Below are 24,387 nucleotides of genomic sequence, written 5' to 3'. Positions count from 1 at the left end.
AATTTTTACTAAGAGAAAAATTCAAATTGTTTCACAAAGTCAAGTGTGCTTCCCTACTAACAATAACACTAAGTTGAAGATCACTAGTCTTCATCACTATAACTCTTCCCCCAATTATTACTTCAAATTTCCCAATGTTAAATTTTGATTTTCTTGCATCAGAGTCGAAAATAATGTTTCAAGGAATTTGTAGAAATTTTTGGTGTATTTTTCTGATTTTGTAATGATTTTTCGCGAATTTTTAAAGCTAAACTCACAAAAATGAAACATTAATGAGACGTGGCACTACGAGATACTGACACCCGTTGAAAAAGCTGACTACCCACCCATCAGCTGCTGCCATGTGTCATTCTCTTCCATTTTTTACTATTTTACAATGTTTTGACTTCCAAAAATCATAATTAATTCGTAAAAAATTTGAAAAATTCACCGAAAAATGCCACAAACTCCTTGCAACATTTTCTTCATATTTTCAGTTGTAAAATATAAATTTGACTTAGAGAAAAATTCAAATAATTTCTCAAACTCAAATTTGCTTCCGTACTAACAATAACACTAAGTTGAAGATCACTAGTTTTCATCACTATAACTCTTCCTCCAATTATTACTTCAAATTTTCCAAAGTCAAATTTCAATTTTCACACAAAAGAGTTTAAGATCATGTCACAAGGAATTTCTGGAATTTCTAGAAATCTGAAAATTTCACCAAAAAAATACTCTAAACTCCTTGTGACATTTCCTACATTTTTTGAGACTTCAAATATAATTTTCAGTATGAGAAAAATTCAAATAATTTCTCAAAGTCAAGTTTGCTTCCATTCTAACAATAACACTGAGTTAAAGATCACTAGTTTTCATAATTATAACTCTTTCTCCAATTATTACTTCAAATTTTCCAAAGTCAAATTTCAATTTTAACCACAATTATTACGTCAAATGTTCCAAATTCAATTTTCAATTTTCATGCATCAGAGTCGAAGATCATGTCACAAGGAATTTTTAGAAATTTTTATTGTATTTTTTTTAATTTCAAAAAAATGATTTTTCATTAATTTTTTAAGATAAACTCACAAAAATGAAACATTAATGACACGTGGAGCTATGGGATACTGACACTTGTTGGAAATTCTGAAGACACACCCATTAGGCACTGCCATGTGTATTGACTTCCAAAAATCATAATAAATTCATAAAAATCTCAAATAATTTCTCAAAGTCAAGTTTGCTTCTATACTAACAATAACACTATGTTGAAGATCATTACTCTTCCGTATTACAACTGTTCTTCCAATTATTACTTTAAATTTCCCAAATTCAACTTCGGATTTTTCTCGCATAATAGTCAAAGATAATGTCACAAGAAGTTTGTTTTTAGTGTAATTTTCTGACTTTTTTTTGTCAACTTTTTAAGGTAAAGACATAAAAATGAACATCTCATGACACATGACGCTAAGAATGGCACTCGTTAGAAGCACTGACAACGCATTATTCAAGTGTTGCCACTTGTCAATCTCTTTCGTTTATTACTATTTTTGAATGCTTTAACTTCCAAAAATCATAATAATTCATTAAATTGCATCAAAATACGCACCAAAAAAATTCTACAAACTCAATCTAACACTTTCTACGTCTTTTGAATTCATCTTTAAAAATTCATAAAAATACTAACGAGGACTTCTTAGTTAAAAAATAAAAATAATATTATGAAGTTTTAGTGAATAGTAAATGAAGCAATGTTGAAGCTCTAATGAATCCTTTTAAAGCTTTTATGAAACATATTTTGGTGGCAAATAACTAACGCTGTAGCCTTGAGATTCTAACTTGTGTCATTTTTCTATTATTTTATTGCATTACTTGTAAAATTTATAATTTTTAAAAATTAAAAAATATATGTAAAATTGCTATAAGTTCCTTGGCTTTTTGGACGGCAATTTCCTCCTTAAGCTTTGCCATCTTTTCTCTTTTCCTCGCCTGTTGTTTGTGCAGAAGAAACACAAATACCCTTTAGTGATCAAAAGAAAAGTCAAAATAAACATAATTAACGAACTTCTATCTTAAAAACAATAAACTCAAACATTTGTTCTCATCTTAATAATTTTGCAATGCAAATGCAAATTGGAGGGGAAAAACAAGCTGCATAGAGAAAGAAGGAGAGCATTAGAAAGCCAAATAGTAGACAAAAATCCATAATAAAAAACCCAATTGGGTGGGGTTATCTATTTTCTCATTTACTAGCCAAAGACACATATTTTTTCAGCAATCACAGCAACCATAGCAATTAAGGCAATCACAACAACCAATACCAATCACAATCATCCATTTGAACCATACATTGTATAACTATACATACATTTACAGAGTGAGATTTTTTTAAAACCTTGATTACTAACCTTCACAGAATCACGAAAGCCAACCTTTGTCCAATCTCAAAGCCAATTACAATTTTAAACAAGGCCTGCCAAATTTAATTAAAGAGGACAAAATCAAACCAAAACCAAACAGACCAAATTAATTAATGAAGAAAAGAATATTGAAAATCAAGTAATCAAAAATGAAAATAACAAGTCATAATTAAAGATATTGATGCAGATAGAGAACGGTAGGAACAACCAGATGGGTAGCCGTAAAAATCCAACCTCTGAGCGCCAGTATGACTTTGCCAGATTACTACCTTTTCCTCCACCACCACGAAAAGCGAGGGACACAACGAAGAGGAAAATGAAAGAGATATCAAATGAGAGCAGTAAATAGGGCTTTTGGACCTTGATTTTCGAATTGTGGTAGGGAAAGGGAGGAGAGAGAGAGAGAGGACGATGACGAGGAGGAGGAGAGAGATCGACGCAGAGAAACTGAGAGAGCAATACAAGAAAGGAGTTTGAAAGGAGAGAAACTGAGAGGGCAGAGAAAGAGGAGAGGGGGAGTTCTAGAGAAATGTATCAATTCTGACCAAAGAAAATAGGAGAAGGTATTGATTGAGAGGAATAAGAGGGAGTCTGAAAAAAAAAAGTGAGGGAGCGTGAAAAAATTGGGAGGGAGGGTGAAAAGGTTGAACATCTGTTTAGGAAGGAGGGAGGAGAGAGAACAAGTTGAATGACTCACTCTAGTACAACCATTTCATTTACAATTGCTTTTCACAGAGTCATATCCAACGGTGTTCTCATATAAAATTCTCATATAAGTGTTCTCACTAGATCCTGACCCCCTAGAATATACCCTTGGGCCCTAGTCATTAACAATCAAGTTAAGTGCTCTGTTCAACATTGTCCAAAAGGGTATCTGCTAAAATTGGTGGACATTACTTTCCCAACCCATTTAGACTCTAATAAGCCACTATCAAGCTGAACAAGAAGTTTATGAAAACCAGGTTCATCTGGGTTTGGCCTATCAAGTTTTTTTGTTCGTTTTTGGTTACAAGCGATATTGGGAGGGAATCACACTTAGGACCTAGAGTGCAGGGATAGACGCTCTTAACCGCTTGAGCTACAAGTCCCTTACTAGCTTATCAAGTTTAAGCAAATGGTGAAGGCGAGTATTTGGTTTTGCCTACCAAGTTTTCATTATGGCTCTACAAATGTTTGTAATATCCAAGAGAAAGCAGTGATTGGCCTGCAGCCTTGATGGAATTGCATATGTTGGAGCCTTTATGCCACACAACACTATATATCTGCAAGTAATGGGCAATAACTTGAACATTTCTACAAATTGAAAAGAGAGAAAATGCTTGTGATTGCTTTTCCAGGAAGACCTTCAATCTTGTACTCCACACATTTAGCACACATTTTGTACATAAATTTTGGTACAAGGCATTTTGCAGCTCACAAGTAAGCCTAATACAATCTTAAGATCCACAAAATAGAGCATTGCAAGCCTGACCAAATACAAAAAGTCTGTTTACAAAAAGGCATCTTCTACCATGTGCCCAGAACAAGATGTTGAATTATGAAAGGAAAGAATTGGCCACTCTGCTCCCTGTATATAATCATTGAAGAAAATTGGCATGTCACAAGGCAGTACTAATTGAAAACTTGAAGAGGTATCATAAGGTGATGCACTTGGAAACTACATCAAAGGAGGGAGTATGTGCAAGTAAATTCTGTCCAATTGGCTACACTAGCATTCTTACTGAAACTCATTCAAGGAGGGAGTATGTTCTGTCCAATTGGTTCATACTTTTGTTTTTCTCTTTAATTTGGAGTAGAAGGATTTACAATTGGGATATTTCAGTTCAAATCTCTCAGTTGAACCACATAATTGAACCCTAGAAGCTCCTTTCAAAACAGGAAACAAGAAAACTTGAATGGATTATAAGTTATGTTCTTGAAGCATGTAATTCATAGCTAACAAGTCAAGAAGCTAATTGTAACCAACATAAGACGTTATGCAGTAGTGCTTGGAAGTGTGAGTGTGAATAAGAACAAGGACAAGAACAAGTATATAATGAGAATGATACATGAAAAAGAATAAAAAGATAGATTAGTCATACTACTCTATCAATGATTGATAAAGCAATAATATATATACACTCTTCTATCTACATATGAAGTAGGAATCTTACAGAGTGAAGTATTGGTTTGATATGTTAAAAGCATAAAATTAAAACAACAACAAATGCAGAACTAGAAATTAAGTTAGGGAGAGAGAGAGGGAGAGGGAGAGGGGGAGAGAGAGAGAGAGCCATACCATGGCCAGAAGGGATAGCGTATCTCAAACTTTCTTCTTTTCCTGAGAGAAAGTAAATGTTGATAAGTGGCTTTATGTCTAAGACCTATTTTATATCCCCTGAGCTATTGGCTCAATTTTCATCAAGAAAGTTACCTTCAGATTGACTAATAAGTAAGAGTATCCACTCTGTCTTCTCAACATTAGGAAGAGATTTCAGTAGAGAGAATTCTTCTGGGTTACCACTCAATATTATGCGTACAGCCTTAAAAACTTGCAATCTACTGAGGTTAGGTATCTTTGAAACCACTCCAAGGACCTCCTCTCCTTTGAGTTGTAGCTTCATTTGACTTGCCAAAAACTCATGCAGTAACTTTGACACCTCACCAGCTGCATGTTCCAATGGATCTTTTTTCGCTTTCTTATTTGGATGCGAGTCAGAAGTTGAAGTTAACGGATTTATACAAGCATGCGAGTTAGGGCCGTTTTTTTCTTCTTCAGCCTCCATTATTTCTTCAGCACAAGCACAGAGAGAAAGTAAACATCAAAGAGAGCAAAAACGGCACAAGAGAAAAGATTCGTTTTTCTTATATTGTTCACACACAAAGATATTAAACTGACAAAGTATTTGGTAACAAGCAGAGAGAAAGCAAACAACTGATTCTAATCTATCTGAATTCTGAAGTATAACAGCATTGACTAAACCAGCCAAGGTGTGCAATGCATCGTGACTATTACAACCAGAAAGAGACAAAATGTGATGAAGTTCACACCTCATTGTCACATGAAGTATCTGAGTCGTTCATTTTATTATCTATGTGCAATGTCAAATACAGATTACAGAGATGTGGGAACATTGTAAAATTTTCCAAAAATAATAAGACCTCTCCATCACTTTATATGTTTTCAAGAACAGAGGCAACTAATTTTTGAAGACAGGAAAATGTGAAAATATGAGCCATTATCGCATTCGTAGACTACTTCATGATTTATCTTTCACACTAAACCTTAAAAGAATACAGATGTGATTTCAAACAGAGAGCTTATCTTCTAGAGGTTTCCACTTACCATGCAAACAATATATACACAATTGAAGGACATAAGTACTAATCAAAGAAACATTCCATGTTTGATGCATTTTACAGTAATAAGCTGAATGTCCAAGCGTGATCTAAGGAACATTACATTTGATTAAGCCTCCTTTATAAACTCTTTTACACACACATATAACTTAACATCTGTCTATTAAATGGATTCACAATATCTGTCTATTAATATTTGACTGACCTGCAGATGGCTGTTTCGAAGAAGGTGGGATGCCCGAGTGGGTGGAAACGGGGTGCACATCACCCCTGTGCTCAGCAACGTCATTGGTAAGTAGGGCCATACTGGGCTTGTGGCTCACCACCGCTTGAGGCTGCTTGACTGCAGGAGAAGATGGAGTAAAGCTATAGCCAAAAATATCCATGTTGACCAAAGGCGACCAAGGAGAATAAAGTTTATCCGTAGGCTCAACTGGCACGTGAGAAGCCATGGCGAAGCGCGTGATCAAGGACGCAAAAGGCAGGGAGTCGGGCATGGAAGTTGGGAATGCAGCACGGCAGATGGCACGAAAAATGTAGGTGGCCAGATCAATGGGCACATTGTTCCCAATGGCATAAAGGAGGCGAGCTCTATCAGGGCTAAGCAAAGAAGGGATAACGTGACAAGGAGGATCGATATTATATCTCACTATGCTGTTAAGCACTTTGTACAAATCACTCAGTCGATTTTCACGCAAAACCCTGACCCTCTTGTTCCAACCCAAAGTAGATTTCACCAACTTCAAGTCAAGATTATCAACAACAAGCCCAGGAAAACCAGGTGATTTTTCATTTGGGTTTGGCCTAGCAAGTTTAAGCAACTGTGCAATGCCAGAAACAGAGAAATTCAACACCTTACCTCGCAAATACACATCAAATGAGTCAGGGTATTCTCGACCGCTGGAGAAATGCAGAGTCTCATCCCACAAACAAGTATCAAAAGGGCCCAACCCAGGTGGGTTTTTCTGCTCGGCGGAGAAAGGAGGAATGTTTGCGTAGAATTCTCGGACAATCTGGATATTAGCAGGCTCTGAAGGACCCATTGCCAAAAGCCAACCTCTTGATTTGAAGATTCTAGGAAGCCCAAGATCCTCGAAGTCACTCAATTTGACCTCCCGCTCAACCGTCACACGTTGAACACTGAAGATTTTCTTGTAGCGGTTCATTGCTTCCGAATTCTTGAACTTACTTTCATCAATATCGTCATCAACATAAGCTCGCCCCCTACCCATCAAATCAATAATATCCAATTACAACGAAGTAGTAGTTTTAGAAGCTTTGAGCAAAAAATGGGTGTGAGTTGGATTGAAGGAGGAGGATGACAAGAGAAAATGACGTTTGAGTTGAGGGAAAATGGAAATTCCGAAAATGAAAAATATATACCGGTATTCTTCCAGGGGAGTGAGGGGGAAAAAGAGGGAGGAAATGGGAGGGAAACTTTTTCATAAACGCGCCACTTTAATTTTAAGTTCAGAAAGTTGATTTTAAAATCTCTACTATTTTGCCCACTTGGCCTGGAAAATCAGTCCGCAATCCTGGACAAAATGCATGATAAAGAAGAGCATCCAAATCAGATCGCATTTTTTTTCTTCTTATTTTTTTGTTGGGTTTGAAAAGGAAGTTCATTGAGTTGGGATTAATGGATGAGAAGACGTGGGGCCCGTGTCGTCAGGACACATAACGAGCTGGGATGAAAGGATCGTAGGAATCCAACGGCTTCCTCCAAACTAGTGTTTCATTTTCTTTTCCAATTTAATTTCTATCGTTATAAAATACCTAACGGCTAAGATTTAATTTGAGCAAATCCAATTGTACAAAAAAAAATCCAATGGCTCAAAATCAAATCCAATGGCCAAAATAGTATTATTAAATAATCAAAATCAAATCAAACACCAAAACTCACTCCAAACACAATAATAATCCACCAAAATCATTTTTTGTTCATTCTCACTTTGTTAATTTTGGTAATTCTCCTTTCATTCTTATTGAAGAGAAAACCCCAATTAAGTGTGAAATTACATTATGTTTTGGAATTTAAATTTTTTAAGGTTAAAATAATTAGAAAATTAAATCACGAAAGTTTAAACAAAAAATTTGTCAAGAAAATTAATGGCAAAAAAAATTAGGAATTAACCATTCTTAAACAATTTAATAAAGTTACGTTTGAGTTAGTATGGTTGGAGGAAAAAATGATTTGAGTCCGAGCAATATATGAATAGTTGTATTTTAGAGTTTTGTTCAGTGCTTGTTTCATGGTGAGTGATATTCTTGAAAAAATCATTGAGAAAGTAAATATCAAAGAGAGCAAAAACAGCACAGATGAAAAGATTCGTTATTCTTATATTGTTTTTCCATAGAACCACGATAACTAGACACACACAAAGTCAGGATTTCATGTGTGTGAGGGCCTTTTACAAATTATAAAGAATCAAAAATTCGAACTCACAATACATACGAAAAATAGTATATATATATCACATATGTCAAGAATTATATTGCTTATTGATTGCAATCATAATTGTCCTCAACAAAGGATAGCCAAATACATTATGAGAAAGAAAAATTGGAAGAGATAGACAAAGAGTACCGATTTAGCAAATATCTTTAAAGCTTTTCCCCTCATTAAACCCAATAGAAAGAAAAAAATCAAAATTTCACAAACTAAAAAAAAAACCTTAGGTCCCTTCATATATTCATATCATACATGAAAAAATGTTTTATGTAAAAATATTGACTAAGTATGAAAAATGGTTTTTTGGAATAATCATTTTCTCAAGATAATTTTTGGCGGCTTTTATTCCTTACACATCAAATAAGAAAACTTGATTTTATGGGATTTTAGTATGAAGTATATATTGACTTAATGAGCCATCATTTTTAGCCTAAATCGTATTTTGCACTAAAACCGATTTTTCATATTTTGATTTGGTGGGAATTTGATTTTCTAGTATTTTTATTTGAATCCAAATAGGGGGTATTTCCTTATTTACATTGTAAACTTAAGTAAATGGAGTAATATAAAAATAAATGAAAGTAAAAGGACAAAGACATTTACTTAAATGTTGAAAATGGAAATAAGGTAATCTATACACTTGGAGTGCACCACTACTAGCTAAGCAAATGGGTAATTTGAAGCACCTCATTGTGCCTTAATAGATCTACCAAAACACATGTGGGTACATATCAAAACGTAAAGTATTTGAAATAATATACATATAAAAATACATAACAGTATATTACTTTTAAAATATAAAACAATTGAGTGAGGGCCCGTGACAACACTGGTCCTAGTGTGGCTCCGCCCCTACACAAAGATATTAAACACAAAAAGTATTTGGTAACAAGCAGAGAGAAAGCAAACATCTGGTTCTAATCTATATGAATTATGAAGTATAACAGCATTGACTAAACCAACCAAGAAGTGCAATGCATCGTGAGTATGTGATGAAGTTCATACCTCATTGTCGCATGAAGTATAGGCCTCAACTTATGTGCGGGGTTTAGTTGTTTTCTAGGGGTTTCCCTTATTTCACCAAAAAGAAGAAGTATCTAAGTCCTTCATTTTATTATCTATGTACAATGTCAAATACATATTACAAAGATGTGAGAACATTGTAAAATTTTCCAAAAATAATAAGACCTCTCCATCACTTTATACGTTTTCAAGAACAGAGGCAACTAATTTTCGAAGACAGGAAAATGTGAAAATATGAGCCATTATCGCATTAGTAGACTACTTCATGATTTATCTTTCACACTAAACCTTAAAAGAATACAGATGTGATTTCAAACAGAGAGCTTATCTTCTAAAGGTTTCCACTTACCATGCAAACAATATATACACAATCCAAGGACACAAGTACTAATCACATAAACATTCCATGTTTGATGCCTAATTGCTTACTATAAGTTCAACTCTGTTACAAAACCTCATAAATGGGTACTAAAATCTTTTAATTTACAAATATTAAGATCCTCTTTACATAGTAATGGAACCATAGTGTCGAAAACGACCTATGTAAAATGCAATTGCCAAGCCAGAAGATATAAATTGCATATTTTCCTCTGTGATTACTAACTCCTTATCTGATAATTGCAAGATACTTAGAAGAGTTTAGTCACTAATATATGCTGGAATGATTAATATTGTTTGATGATAGTGTTGATGCTTTAGATACATAATATTATCGAAAAAAAAAGAAATTTAAATAAATATTATGATTGATATCGATGATCATCAATTATCCTAACCGAAATAGTAATTTCATACAAATGATAGTTGGTCATGAGCCTCCACAATGGGATTCTTCCATGGACACCATGTTTATGCATGATATATGGTTTCTAAGATGAACGTTTATTTATCATTCTCGAAACATAACATTTTAATTTTTCTAGCCATATAACATTTCAATACAATGTGGTGTGTATACGATTTTATGCATAACAATTTCTCAATGAAAGGGAGTATTTTATTATTATCTATATCCATATATGCAAAGCAAAAGGCAGAGAATGATAAAACATTTAAAATACCAGAAAATGCCATTGATTAATGCAAATATTAAGAATTAAAATTATTAATTAATTGAGGATAATATGGTAAATTCAAACTTTTTCATATTTAAAAATTAAAATAAAAAGAAAAATCAAATAATAGATCATATTTTTATAGAACACAACTATCCATTATCTTTTTTAATTCCAAAATAAATTTAAATTTTTTTTAAAAAAGCCTCTCACAGGCACAGAAGTGCGTGTAAAGAGGCTAGTGAATATTTAAATTAGAAAAAACCTAACAAAAAGTAGTAAAAAATACTATAGATCAACTCATGTGCCAATATCCTATTTGTTGTTAAAAAATAAAAATAAAAGTAGGCCTAGAATGATTATAGAAATAAAAAAACTAGATTATTGTTTGTATAAAAAAAAATCTCCACTAACTATATTTTCTAAAATTTTCCTCATCTTTTTATTTCATACGTAATATTTTTCTATTTACTAAAGTTTCTCTGTAATTTATTAGAATACTTATTCCTTTTGCCTTTGGAAAGATAAATGATATTATTATTATATTAGCTTCTCTAGTTTCACAGGTTCCAAATTTAGGCGTATCGATACACCAGGCGCACTCCAACTCAAGTTCTCAACCCTAATCGCTAAAATCTCTCATCTCAGTTGAGATTATTTCTGAAACAGAAACGCTCCAGCCGTCAGCGACGAACAATCCGCCCATCTCAACCGTCAACTCCTCCATTTTTCGACGCCGTCTTCCTCCCATATACATATTGCTAAGCTCTCCTCTCTCTCGACAGTGACAACGGTTGATGCGCAACCATCTTCGATCTCATCTCATCCCAAGTATGATGTCTTACTGCAATATATTCTATCCTTGGACCCCATCTCATCACAGATTTAAGATCCACTGAACCCCCACCCTCTAGGAACGATCAGTTTCCTTGATTTTGTTTCATATTTCTTTTTTATTCTCTTCCGTTTCTTATTTCCTGGGTTTTATGTTCTACAGGGTTTTAGTTGATTTTTTTTTTGGCATTCCAAGTTTACTTTATTATTAGTTGAATTAACTCTCCAGATCCTTCTGGTATGCAATTTTAGATTTTTTGGTGCGTGAGTTTGAAGTTCTAGAAATTGTTTCTTTATTGTGATAAATTTATCATTCATGAATTTTGAACTTTATGCTACTGATTACAATGATCTTCTCATAAATTGAAATTTCCGTTGATATGAATTTTTTGTGTTGAATATGAATAGGGCCTGTGCAAGTTCATATTATACGGTTTATGCATCTTCTTATAAATTTTGAAATTTCTATTGACATGATTTTTTTGTATTGAATATGAATAGGACCTCTGCAAGTTCATAATGGCTGCCACTGACGATGGTTTGAAGAAGCTCGAGTACCTTTCCTTGGTTTCCAAGGTGTGTTCAGAGCTCGAAACCCATATAGGGGTTGGGGACAAAGTTCTGGCGGAGTTCATCACTGAGTTGGGACGAAACTGCGACACGGTGGACGAGTTCGACACCAAATTAAAGAAAAACGGTGCCGAGATGCCCGATTACTTTGTCCGTACACTCCTCACTATCATTCACGCTATTCTTCCACCGAAGCCGAAGCCGGAGAAGGACTCGAAGAAAGAGAGCGCTTCTGATGGTAGGAAGACCAAGTTTAAGGCTTTGGCGGTCGCCGATAATAAAGATAGAGTCAAGGACATCGAGAAGGAAATTGAGATGGAGACCAAGGAAAAGCGAAACAGAAGAGAAGAACAAGACGAAGAGCAAGAAGAAGATAGGCGTAGAGGTAGTGATAGATATAGGGAAGGAGATAGAGATAGAGATCGAGATAGACACAGAGGAGGTAGAGATAGAGATGGGAGGGAGAGGCGAAGGGAAAGGTATGATAGAGATGAGAGGCGTAGAGATACACATTATAATGATGATGGTGACGACAGGGGAAGACATGCAGATCGATACAATAAGCATAAGAGAGATGGGTATGAAGACGATGGAGATGTTAAGGAAGATGGTGATGATAGGAGAGGTAATAGGGATTGGCGGAATGGCCAGAACCATTCGGATGAGCCCGAATTGTATCAGGTTTATAAGGGCAGGGTTTCGAGAGTGATGGACACCGGTTGCTTTGTTCAGTTGAATGATTTAAGAGGGAAGGAGGGTCTGGTTCACGTTTCACAGATGGCAACTCGGCGGATTAGTAATGCTAAGGATGTGGTGAAGAGGGATCAGGAAGTTTATGTGAAGGTGATTTCAATTTCAGGTCAGAAGTTGAGCCTTTCGATGAGGGATGTTGATCAACATACAGGTAGGGATTTGCTCCCCTTGAAGAAGAGCTCAGAGGATGATGCTCTTAGGACGAACCCATCTTTTTCAAAGGATGGACCTGTGACTAGGACTGGTCTTTCTGGGATTAGGATAGTGGAAGAGGATGATGTTGGCCCATCACGGCGGCCATTGAAGAGAATGAGCTCGCCAGAGAAGTGGGAAGCCAAACAGTTGATTGCCTCAGGTGTTTTGGGTGTTACAGAGTATCCTATGTATGATGAGGAAACCGATGGGATGCTTTATCAAGAAGAGGGAGCTGAGGAAGAGCTTGAGATTGAGCTCAATGAGGATGAGCCAGCCTTTTTAAATGGACAGAGCAGGTATTCTGTTGATATGTCACCTGTGAAAATCTTTAAGAATCCAGAAGGGTCACTAGGTCGTGCAGCTGCTCTTCAGTCCGCACTCATTAAGGAGCGTAGAGAAGTGCGTGAGCAGCAGCAAAGAACCATGTTGGATTCTATCCCAAAGGATCTCAATCGTCCCTGGGAAGATCCAATGCCAGAGACTGGTGAGAGGCATCTTGCACAAGAACTTAGAGGTGTTGGTTTGTCGGCATATGATATGCCTGAGTGGAAGAAGGATGCTTTTGGGAAAACCATCAGTTTTGGGCAGAGGTCAAAACTCTCAATCCAGGAACAGAGGCAGAGCTTGCCTATCTACAAGCTGAAGAAAGAATTGATTGCAGCGGTGCATGAGAACCAAGTGCTTGTTGTCATTGGTGAGACTGGTTCAGGTAAGACAACACAGGTAACGCAGTATCTTGCAGAAGCGGGTTACACGACAATGGGTAAGATTGGTTGTACACAGCCACGTAGGGTGGCTGCCATGTCTGTGGCCAAGAGGGTTGCTGAAGAGTTTGGTTGTCGTTTAGGAGAGGAAGTCGGCTATGCAATTCGTTTTGAGGATTGCACTGGTCCGGATACTGTCATCAAGTACATGACTGATGGTATGCTTCTTAGGGAGATTTTGATTGACGAGAACCTTTCTCAGTATTCTGTGGTCATGCTTGATGAAGCTCATGAGAGGACAATCCACACAGATGTTCTTTTTGGACTACTGAAGAAGCTTGTGAAGCGGAGACCAGACCTTCGTTTGATTGTCACATCTGCTACTTTGGATGCGGAGAAGTTTTCCGGTTATTTCTTCAACTGTAACATCTTCACTATCCCTGGGAGAACTTTTCCTGTAGAGATACTCTACACTAAACAGCCGGAAAGTGACTACCTTGATGCATCTCTAATAACCGTTCTACAAATACACTTGACAGAACCTGAAGGTGACATCCTTCTTTTTTTGACTGGACAAGAAGAGATTGATTTTGCATGCCAGTCTCTTTATGAGAGGATGAAAGGTCTTGGTAAAAATGTCCCTGAGTTGATTATCCTACCAGTGTATAGTGCCCTTCCTAGTGAAATGCAGTCGAGGATATTTGATCCTGCCCCACCAGGTAAGAGGAAAGTAGTTGTGGCTACTAATATTGCTGAGGCATCACTGACCATTGATGGGATATTTTATGTCATTGATCCTGGTTTTGCAAAGCAAAATGTTTATAACCCAAAGCAGGGGCTAGATTCACTGGTCATAACTCCAATTTCCCAAGCATCAGCCAAGCAACGAGCTGGGCGTGCTGGGCGTACAGGCCCTGGGAAATGTTACCGCCTCTACACTGAGAGTGCATACCGCAATGAGATGTCCCCTACTTCAATTCCAGAAATCCAGAGGATAAATCTTGGGTTTACTACGCTTACGATGAAAGCCATGGGGATAAATGATCTCTTGTCTTTTGATTTTATGGATCCTCCTTCACCCCAAGCACTCATTTCTGCCATGGAACAATTGTACAGTTTAGGAGCACTGGATGAGGAGGGGCTGCTCACCAAATTGGGTAGGAAAATGGCTGAGTTTCCTCTGGATCCACCCTTGTCTAAGATGCTACTGGCCAGTGTGGACCTTGGATGCAGTGATGAGATCTTGACCATCATTGCAATGATTCAGACTGGTAATATTTTTTACAGGCCTAGGGAAAAACAAGCCCAGGCAGATCAGAAGAGAGCCAAGTTTTTCCAGCCAGAGGGAGATCATCTGACTTTACTTGCAGTCTATGAGGCATGGAAAGCTAAGAATTTTTCAGGGCCATGGTGTTTTGAGAACTTTGTTCAATCTCGATCCTTGAGGAGGGCACAGGATGTCAGAAAACAGCTTCTCAGCATCATGGACAAGTATGTTCTTCTAATTTATCTTGATGTGTATTCGTGGTTGCATATATCTTTTTTTCTGGTTGAACATGAGCATGAATGGTTTTAAAAGATGTAGATTAATGTTCTAGGTTTGCTCATGTTTGGTACATTGTATTTTTGCAGTAGTCGTGAATTAGGCATGCCTTTTGCTGTCTGTACTTGATGGAAATGCTGAAATGTTGTTCAGGCCTAGTTTGTGTTTTAAAATCTAGATATATGGTACCTGAGCAGCGAATAGGTCATTACGAGTTGTCATGTTGATTTTACTACATACACTGTTTTCAGAGCATTATTAGCAGAAGTGCTTTTTTCCACCATTTTTTCAGTGGTTAATTATAGTATCTTTATAAATTATAACTACTCTTTTGTGTATAGCTAAATTGCCAGTATATGCTCTTCAAATGTGCTCTCTTGTGCGGACATGTTAGGCATTTTGATACCGGAATTGTTTGTTTCATTGATTGACATAGCATTGTCATGTAAGCTCTAGGATAAGTTTGTGTATAAAAACCTAGCATAAGTTTGTCATGCCAATGTCTCTACTAGCACCCCTTGCTTTAGTTTATAACAGTGATCAACGATTTCTAAGTTGAGTATTCTTATTTGAAGATGAAATTGCATTCTGACAATAAATTGTGAATTTCAGATATAAACTAGATGTTGTGAGTACTGGAAAGAATTTTACAAAGATCAGGAAGGCAATTACGGCAGGGTTTTTCTTCCACGGTGCTAGAAAGGACCCACAGGAGGGTTATAGAACCCTAGTGGAGAACCAACCAGTTTATATACACCCAAGCAGCGCCCTCTTCCAGAGACAACCAGATTGGGTGATCTACCATGAGCTGGTTATGACCACAAAGGAGTACATGCGCGAGGTGACGGTCGTCGACCCCAAATGGCTTGTGGAACTGGCACCCAGGTTCTTCAAAGTGTCAGATCCCACCAAGATGAGCAAGCGCAAGCGTCAAGAACGTATTGAACCGCTATATGATAGATACCATGAACCTAACTCTTGGCGTCTTAGTAAGCGACGTGCTTGATATGTGTGTCATCTGCTGCTTTTGGTTTTTCTGTATGGATTCAATGTGAATATCTTGTAATTACTAGAGCTAATTTTTGACATTTGAGTGCAAAATTTGGGCAGCCTCATTACTTTTTAACATCCTCATGAAATTCCTTCAATGTCGCAATAAGGGCGTCATCAATTGCTTATTTTCCTTACTGCAAGCAAGCTGGGGGTAGAATCTGTTGTGTAATTTAAAAGCTATTTTATTTCTTGATTTCTACTTTAGGAGATATTAGTTGTTCTGTTCTCTGGACAATGAATTGTTAGGAAATGAAAGAATCAGTGCGTTCTTGAATGTATTAAGGCATTCAATATTTGATGTATTTTAGCATTCAAATATTTATGCCCTTCTCTGATGCTAGTTTGTTAGCATGGTCTGGGTTTTACCCCAAGAAGTTGAAGAATCAGTTATCAGATATCATTGTACTGGTAAATTCAATTCTGTGGCTTCAGGCTTTAAGCCAAGAAAAGTATGGATAAATAAACCATTTAGTTTTATAACCTCTTTTAGAGACCAACATGTTTAGCGGACCTCGAGTACAGGGATAGATGCTTTTAACCGCTTGAGCTACAAGCCCCTTGCTAGCTTATCAAGTTTAAGCAAATGGTCAATGCAAGTATTTGGCTTTGCCTACCAAGTTTTCGTTATGGCTCTACAAATGTTTGTAATATCCAAGAGAAAGCAGTGATTGGCCTGCAGATGGAATTGCATATGTTGGAGCCCTTATGCTACACAACACTATATATCTGCAAGTAATGGGCAAGAACTTGAACATTTCTACAAATTGAAAAGAGAGAAAATGCTTGTGATTACTCCACACACAAGATTTAGCACACATTTTATACATAAACTTTGGTACAAGGCATTTTGCAGTTCACAAGTAATCTTAAAATCCACAAAATAGAGCATTGCAAGCCTGACCAAATACAGAAAGTCTGTTTACAAAAAGGCATCTTCTACCATGTGCCCAGAACAAGATGTTGAATTATGAAAGGAAAGATTGACCAAAACAGAGCCACACATTTACAAGGAGAAGCTGTACGTTGCAAATAGATGACCAAAACAGAGCCACACATTGTAATTTGAAATCAAGTCCGCTTTGGCTTTGGCTTAGTTAATTAAAATAACACTATAGCTGGAATTAATACAGTAATCGGAGTGAGCTTGGATTAAAATATCAGTGGAGTTTTGCTCACTATTCTTGCTTAAATTGTACTATCTTGCTTATTTGTATGGTTTATTGTTTGCAAGAACCGTCCTATGGGGCAGTGTTCTTCATGTATAATTATAATTGCCTCTGTTATGATTGGATCTGAATGGATCTGTTTACTTCTCTCAATAAACAAACAAAAAATACATAAACCGGAGAACTCCGTATTAATTGTTCTGACAAGTAATTAACACCAATATAAATCATATTTATTCCTACTAAGCACTCCAAATTAACTTGTAAACTCTTCTCCAGACACGTGTGTGCGCGTACTGTAAATCTTCCACACTTGAACTAAAAGGACGCATTCAGCTACAGCTACTTTTCTCCTAATTTATATGCTGCAGCTAAATATCAAAGTAAACAAATTAATACCCGTTAGTTTGGAGAAAAGGAAAAAATAATTATAAAACGAAATTAATGATGACAGAGAAAGAGTACCGCTGCGAGCTTATCTATTAAGCATATGCTAACTTTAGTTGCCGCTTAATCAAAGCTATCCTCACATAAAGCCAATCATTTAAATCATTCAAGAACTTGAAGTATGCGTATCTCCATGACTTGTTGAATATCAAAGTGCCACAAACGCCCCAAAATCCAGCAGCAAACCCAATCCCCATACTGATGTAAAATCCCAGTGTTATAAACTCATCCTTATCCTCTTCATTGCTCAAGTCAGTTGGCTCAATTTGATCAGCACACATCTTTTTAAGTGGAGGTCCACAGAGTAGAGGATTTTCAGCATAATCAAGGGGATCAAAGCTTTGGAGTTGAGTGCCTGTTGGTATTTTGCCAGACAAGTTGTTATATGACAAGTCCAAGAAACTAAGACGATCTATCCGAGCAAGGCTTGTCGGAATTCTTCCATCTATTTGGTTTCTTGACAAATCAAGAGAATCCAATAACTGCAAGTTTCCAATCTTTGGAGTTATTTGACCTGTTAACTGGTTTCTTGAAAGGTTTAAAGAAACCAACTCAACAAGATGAGTGATTTCACTTGGAATCTCCCCTGTTAATCTATTGCTTGAGAGATCAATTCTCTTCACAAGGGCCAAAGTGCTTTTGTATGTCTGCATTCTTCCTTTCCATATGAAGCTTGCATCATTCTCATAATTAATATAACTTCGGAAAAAATCATCCCTACGTGGATATCTAGTATAAGGATGTGTGCTGGATAGAATTGAATTTCCTTTTTGATCTAGAGTAGTCAAATTGTTGAGGCATTTGGGTATGCTTCCAGACATGTTGTTCATAGAGAAATCCATAATTTGAATGTGTGTTAGATGGCATAATTGTGAGGGCATGCTTCCATTGAAGTGATTAGTGGAAAGCACCAGGATAACCAAATTCTTGAAGCTCACACCTAACCATGTAGGTATTGGTCCTGATAATTTATTATCTCCCAGATCAATAACTTCTAAACTTGAGCAGTTCTTCAACGATGAAGGCAATTCTCCAACAAATCGGTTGCTTCTTAATTTCAAAGTTTGCATTTGAAATAAAGAGCCTATTGTCATGGGAATTTTTCCAGAAAAAGAGTTGTTACTCAAATCAAGCATGACTAGAGTCTCCAAATCGCTCCAGCAATCTGGAAGCTCTCCAGAAAAACTGTTGCTTGAAAGATTAAGATATATTAAACTCATATCTGTAGATCCGCATAGGAAAGAAAGCGACCCTGAAAAGTGATTATTAGAGAGATCCAGATGTGAGGCTTGTGCTCAAGTTGAGGGATACATTGGATCTAAACTAGTTGTGTAATCTTCACTGCCAAATCTTCAGATGTTCCTCTGATTAGGTTCTGTGAGAGATTAATAAAGTATGCGTGACGAAAATTTCTCCGAAACCAACTTGGAAGGATATCAGAAATTCCAGCATTCGAAATATCAAGCTGGGAAGACTTATTTTGAGTTTGAAGCCATTTTGGGAAAAGAGGACCGACCTTGCAGGACACCAAATTAATGTCACTCAACTGGAAGGGAGGAATCCAATCAGAATGGAAATTTAAAGCTAGTGAGGTAGAGGATAAATCTAAAGAGTTTAATTTGGAGAGTTTTGAGAAATGAGTTTCTGAAACCACCCCTTCCAAAGAGTTTGTGCTGAGATCCAGACTCACAAGAGAGCTCATGTTTCCAATGAAATCGGGAATGAAACCAGTTAGATTATTGATGGAGAGGTCAAGAGTAACAAGGCTTGTACTGTAGTTGGACAACCAAAGAAATATTGAAGAAGTGAGATGGTTGTCAGAGAGATCAACATTTGCAAGAGATGTAGAAGAATTTCTTTTGGAAAGAGTACTAGATAGAATTGGAGTAGGAGGAGGAGGAAGACTACAGTTCAGCAAGGTCAACTCCACTAGTTTAGGGAGCTTATTAAGTACTGCTTCTGGCCAAACCAAAACAGTACTGAGATTGGCTCCGCTTAGGTCCAAATGCGTTAAAGAAGAAAGAGCAGGGAGCCAATTGAGGTTTTCTGCTTGAAGCTGATTATCGCCGAGGTAGAGATGTTGCAATTGCGTGAGGTTTCCAAACGAACTTGGAATTTGACCAACCAAATTACAGAAACCGAGACTGAGGTATCTTAGATTGGTTAGAGAACCAATGAAATCAGGAATTTGGCTCTCATTGAAATCAATGGATGCAAGGTGCAAATATTGTAAATGCTGCAACTCAATCAGTTTAGGACTAATCATCTTACCTCGGAAATAATATTCAAAATTATCAGGTTGAATCATCTTACCAGGGAAAGAATGTGCAAGATCAAGTTGAATGACATGGCCAGTTTGGTTGCTACAATAGACTCCTTCCCATATGCAACAATCTTGATTTTGGGCTTCTGAACCCCAGGAAGAGAGATAATTAGGGCTCAAGTCACTGTGGGTTCGCTTAAAATCAACTCAGATTGGAGGAGGACAACGAGAGAAAAGTGGCGCGTTGATAGTTTTTGACGTTCTAGGGTTAGGGTTTAGTGTTAAAATAGTAGGCAAACATGATGGGTTAACAAACGGGTGGTTTGGCAGTAAACGGGTATTATAATTGAAGGTAAAAACTAATTATTTATAGGAAGTTAGAAAGGGTGGCTTGGCAGTAAACGGGTATTATAATTGAAGTTAAAAACTAATTATTTATATGAAGTTAGAAGTGTTATTGGTGTTATATAACTAAGGGAAAATTGTAGAGAGAATTGGGAAGTAGAGGAAGACAATAGAAATTGTTCAATCAACTTGTCTGTCTCATCTTGATAAGACCTCTTATTTATAGGCTTACAATGGTAAGAAGACATTAACAACTCATAAGTTACAAGCCCATAACTATGGTATTTAGTGTATAGGTTACATAGAATTAGAAAGGGTGAATGCTAAGAGGTATGGTGGTCATCCACCAACTCATGCATTTACAACACTCCCCCTTGGATGTCCACCATACAATTGACATAGTTGCCTCATTAAAAACCTTGCTAGGAAAACCCAGTGGGACAAAACCTAAGCAAAGGGAAAAAGAGTGCAACATTCTTTTGGATCATTGATATGGTGTTGGACGTGCTTATGCTGCCTCATTAAAACCTTGATAGGAAAAACCCAGTGGGACAAAAACCTAGTCCAAGGGAAAAGAGTACAGCGCACATATGTCCTATATGTATAAAATTGTTGAATCCTCCCCCTGATGAATTACTCCCCCTGATGAGGACAAACTTGAATTATTTGAAGATACAACACAAATGATATTGATATCTCATTTTCCTCTGACAAAGCAAGCTTTGGTAATGCTTTGTGTAAAAACTTCTTCAATATCATCACTGGAGGATGTATGTGTGTCATTCCTTTGAATCCCTGTTGAGGTTAGAGTAATACCAAAAATATCTAGACTATTTTCACAAATCCTTTCACATTAACAATTCTTAAAATAACATCATATTCTATAATATCACAATAATATAAGCAAACTCATACGTTACCGTTACGAGGACAAGAGTATAAAATTGCATGATGTAATAAGCTATTCATATAAATTTTTGTATACTATACTAGCATGTCATAGGCTCTTCAAGAGACCTAAATATTCTGATAACTTCTTTAAAAATCTGAATATGTTGCAACGATATTGAACTTGATCTTGAACTCATAATTTAATCAAAGTACTCACTGAGGCAATTAGATCACTTTCATTTCATGATATTTGAGTATAGACATTGAGCTTCAGGCTCCTTAACTTCTTAGAGATTTTCTTTCAATAATTTATATAATGTATGACGTTTTACATCTCTCAGAATTTATTCCTATGTATTCTTCAAAACATCGCTTCTGGCAATACGCTTAACTTCATAATCTTTTTAGATTTTCCATCTCAAATTCCTTTATCAAATCAAGGGAAGCCTTTGTAAACTCTTCAAAAGTTCTAACAAAATTCTTCATATATATACTGCAATGATGGTAAACTCATTTCCAAATTATTTATATATCCTTTTTGTAATAGATATTCATTGAGACGATTATACCATATTCTTCCACAATACTTTAATCCACACAATGATCATTACAAGCCATCATATTTTAAATCATTTGCTTCAGGCATTCTGAATCCTTCAGGAATTTTTATACACATGATCATTTTTCATAAAAATGCGTAACATAGTTGCATATGTTTACCATCATAATCCCATGTCTTTATTGGGAAACATTGTGCCATATCATCAAGTGATTTATTTCACTTCATCTCAAACACCAATTTGTAACATATACATTTTTATATCCTTTTGGTGTTTTAACTATAGGTTCAATCATTGCACTTTTTCCAGAAATATTCAACTTTACTGGACTGCCTCTTCCAGTTGGCCAATCTTTATTTACATTTGTTGACAATTAGAACAAGTGGTGCAATATCATCATGTATAGCCCTTGATAACTTTAGTACGTACTATAAACCAATATATCATCAATTCATGATCCCACGATTCTCATGTGCATGCGCATGCATAATTTATAAGCATCTCATTGCTTTCATTATTTCTGGTACCAGTGCCACTTCAGAGGCTTTCATTGTCACTTCATGGACAAATATCTCTTCTAAGATGTATAATTTATGGAATGTGGATCATAACCTCTTCTAGAGTGTTATTTTGAGTAGGGCTTAAACTTTGCAATTAATCTCCTCTTCTGGGGAATTAAGTCTTTGGAACCTATAGATCTGTTATGCTTCAGGCATCTAACAACTTTTATGGGGAGTTCAATTTTTGCAATCTATAAATCTGTCATGCTTCAGGCATGCAACAAATTGGTTATTAGTAGTCACTAACTTTGTGTCTATATTTGCTTATGGTCATTTGACTTACAATCCTTTTTGTGTTTGAATATGCTTCTGGCATTTATCTTTTATACCAATTCGTTTGATGAGACAATAATAAATGTATTCCATAATCATTCACGTTGTTCTTTTGTTCTTTCAGGAACAACCAATTCTCCCCCTAACGACGAGAATTTTGGTCTCATCAAAATAATACAAAGAATGTCATAAGTATTGTCCTTCGGGGACCTTATTTCATGTCATAAGTATTGTCCTTTAAGAACCTTAATGCATTCGTCGTGCATCATATTAATATTGACATGTTAATGGGTTGTCCTTCTGGGACTTTAATCTATCCAGTGTATTATCAATGTATTCAACTTGCAATCTTCACAATTTGCATTGTATTTAATCATTTAGAAATAGATACATATCAGGATGATTCAAGCCTTTCCTCTAGAATGGTCTTTTGTATATAATCCAAGTCATTCTTCTAGAATGATATTTTGTACATAATGCAAGTCGTTCTTCTGGAACACTCTTTTTGTACATAAAACATGTCGTTCTTATGGAACGATTTCTTGCATGCCATTCTTCCGGAATGGTCTTATCTTCTCATTTTGTGCTTTGAACTACAGGTTCAAATTAAATATAAAAATAATTAAAATTAAGAACCAAGGAACTTGAAAGTTCCAATTAGAATTTGGTTACAATATTTTGATTCCATTGTGGAAAACATGATAAAGATAAAAGAAACAACGTTTGATTTTGAACTTCAAGTTCAATTTACATCTTATATATGTTATACCAGAACTGCAGGTTCTTGACAGGATATGAACTAAAGATTCATATTAATATTAATCTCAATAAAAATGATGAACTTTGGATATATATTAACATATATCTGGAACTGCAGGTTCGAGTACATATATCAAATTTAAAAAGAATATTTGGTTTTGAACTTCAGGTCCAAATTTGTATTAATATGATATTTTTCAAGGTAATAAAATAAAACGATAATAATATATAAAAAAATATAGAAAATCTGAAATCCAAACAATGTTGAAACTTCAAGTTCTTAACATGATTTATATTTTTCAACCCATATTCATAATACATATGCACTTGTTGAAATATCAATTTGGAGGTTAACACAATTAGAACTTCAGGTTCTAGAATTTACCTATTTTAATGCACATGTGGCCGAAACTTATAGTTTGGATTAGACTTAATAAGAACTTCGGGTCCTAAGATATTTGAACTTCGGGTCATATGAAGAACTTCACGTCCTTAAATATAAATTATTGAAATGAAAACAAATAACTGAATATAACAATAAAATAAAATAAATTGTTGGAACTTCTGGTTCCAAGTTAGGGAAAAATCAAAGAACTCCAAGTCTTGATTTACTTTCTGAGAATTGCAGAACTCCAAGTCCTTATATAGATATTATATGGATTGAGAACTAAGAGACTTCGGGTCTTTATTTAATTATATAAGAATAATTTAGGGACTTCAGGTCCTTGCATAAAATAAAAATGAAACCAAAGAAAAGAACCAAGTAAAAGTAAAATACAACAACAACAAAATAAATTGTTGAAACTTCTGGTTCCAATGAAAAAAGAATCAAAGAGCTTCAGGTCCTCATTTGTCTTTTATGAATTGGGGGACTTCAAGTCCACAAATATTTATATTATAAGGATTGCCTTTTAAGAACTGGTCCTTACATATAAAATATTGACAAAAATAAAATACAACAACCAAAGTAAGACAATAATTAAATTGCCGTAAAATAAATAGTTGAAACTTCTGGTTTCAATAAAAGTGATTGAAGAACTTCTCGTCTTTTATGCCTTTTGAGAAAAATGAGGAACTTCAAGTCCACAAATAGTTATTTTACAAGTATTGATATGGGAGATCTTCTTGTCCCAATTCATTGAAAATGAATTTAGGAATATGTAAACCTTAATTGACTATAAATATAATATAGTATGCACC

At 35.7% G+C, this 24,387-nt stretch overlaps 1 protein-coding gene, 2 long non-coding RNA genes and 1 pseudogene across 4 annotated transcripts in view; 2 read left to right on the top strand and 2 right to left on the bottom strand.

Moving 5' to 3' along the window:
- Nucleotides 1–6,260, top strand: part of LOC110773247 (uncharacterized) — a 29,669-nt gene extending 23,409 nt beyond the window's left edge. The window contains exon 4 of the long non-coding RNA XR_015833768.1: nucleotides 5,953–6,260. This is a non-coding gene — a long non-coding RNA (uncharacterized LOC110773247). The remainder of the gene's footprint in view (nucleotides 1–5,952) is intronic.
- On the bottom strand, nucleotides 1,092–3,130 carry LOC110745379 (uncharacterized). Of its 2 annotated transcripts, none has more exons than XR_002524804.2 (3): nucleotides 2,611–3,130; nucleotides 2,391–2,455; nucleotides 1,092–2,133 (listed from the first exon to the last, which is right to left on the bottom strand). It is a non-coding gene; the product is annotated as an uncharacterized LOC110745379 (long non-coding RNA). The 2 variants fall into 2 exon arrangements; XR_015833769.1 differs by having other exon boundaries at nucleotides 1,092–1,971; nucleotides 2,611–3,129.
- A 4,553-nt stretch (nucleotides 6,261–10,813) lies between the features above and the next one.
- On the top strand, nucleotides 10,814–16,197 carry LOC110773956 (putative pre-mRNA-splicing factor ATP-dependent RNA helicase DEAH5). The gene is made up of 3 exons (XM_088248792.1): nucleotides 10,814–11,102; nucleotides 11,607–14,818; nucleotides 15,483–16,197. Exons 2-3 carry the CDS (start codon nucleotides 11,625–11,627, stop codon nucleotides 15,874–15,876), a joined length of 3,588 nt encoding a protein of 1,195 aa, XP_088104918.1. The 5' UTR covers nucleotides 10,814–11,102; nucleotides 11,607–11,624; the 3' UTR covers nucleotides 15,877–16,197.
- A 1,374-nt stretch (nucleotides 16,198–17,571) lies between these two features.
- On the bottom strand, nucleotides 17,572–19,855 carry LOC148296638 (receptor-like protein EIX2; annotated as a pseudogene).
- Nucleotides 19,856–24,387: the final 4,532 nt, after the last annotated feature.

Source organism: Prunus avium, chromosome 2 (assembly GCF_965620075.1).
Source record: "Prunus avium chromosome 2, drPruAviu1.hap1.1, whole genome shotgun sequence".
Lineage (NCBI taxonomy): Eukaryota > Viridiplantae > Streptophyta > Magnoliopsida > Rosales > Rosaceae > Prunus > Prunus avium.
Note: the sequence above shows the minus strand (reverse complement) of the source record. Positions and strands in the feature narration are given on the sequence as shown.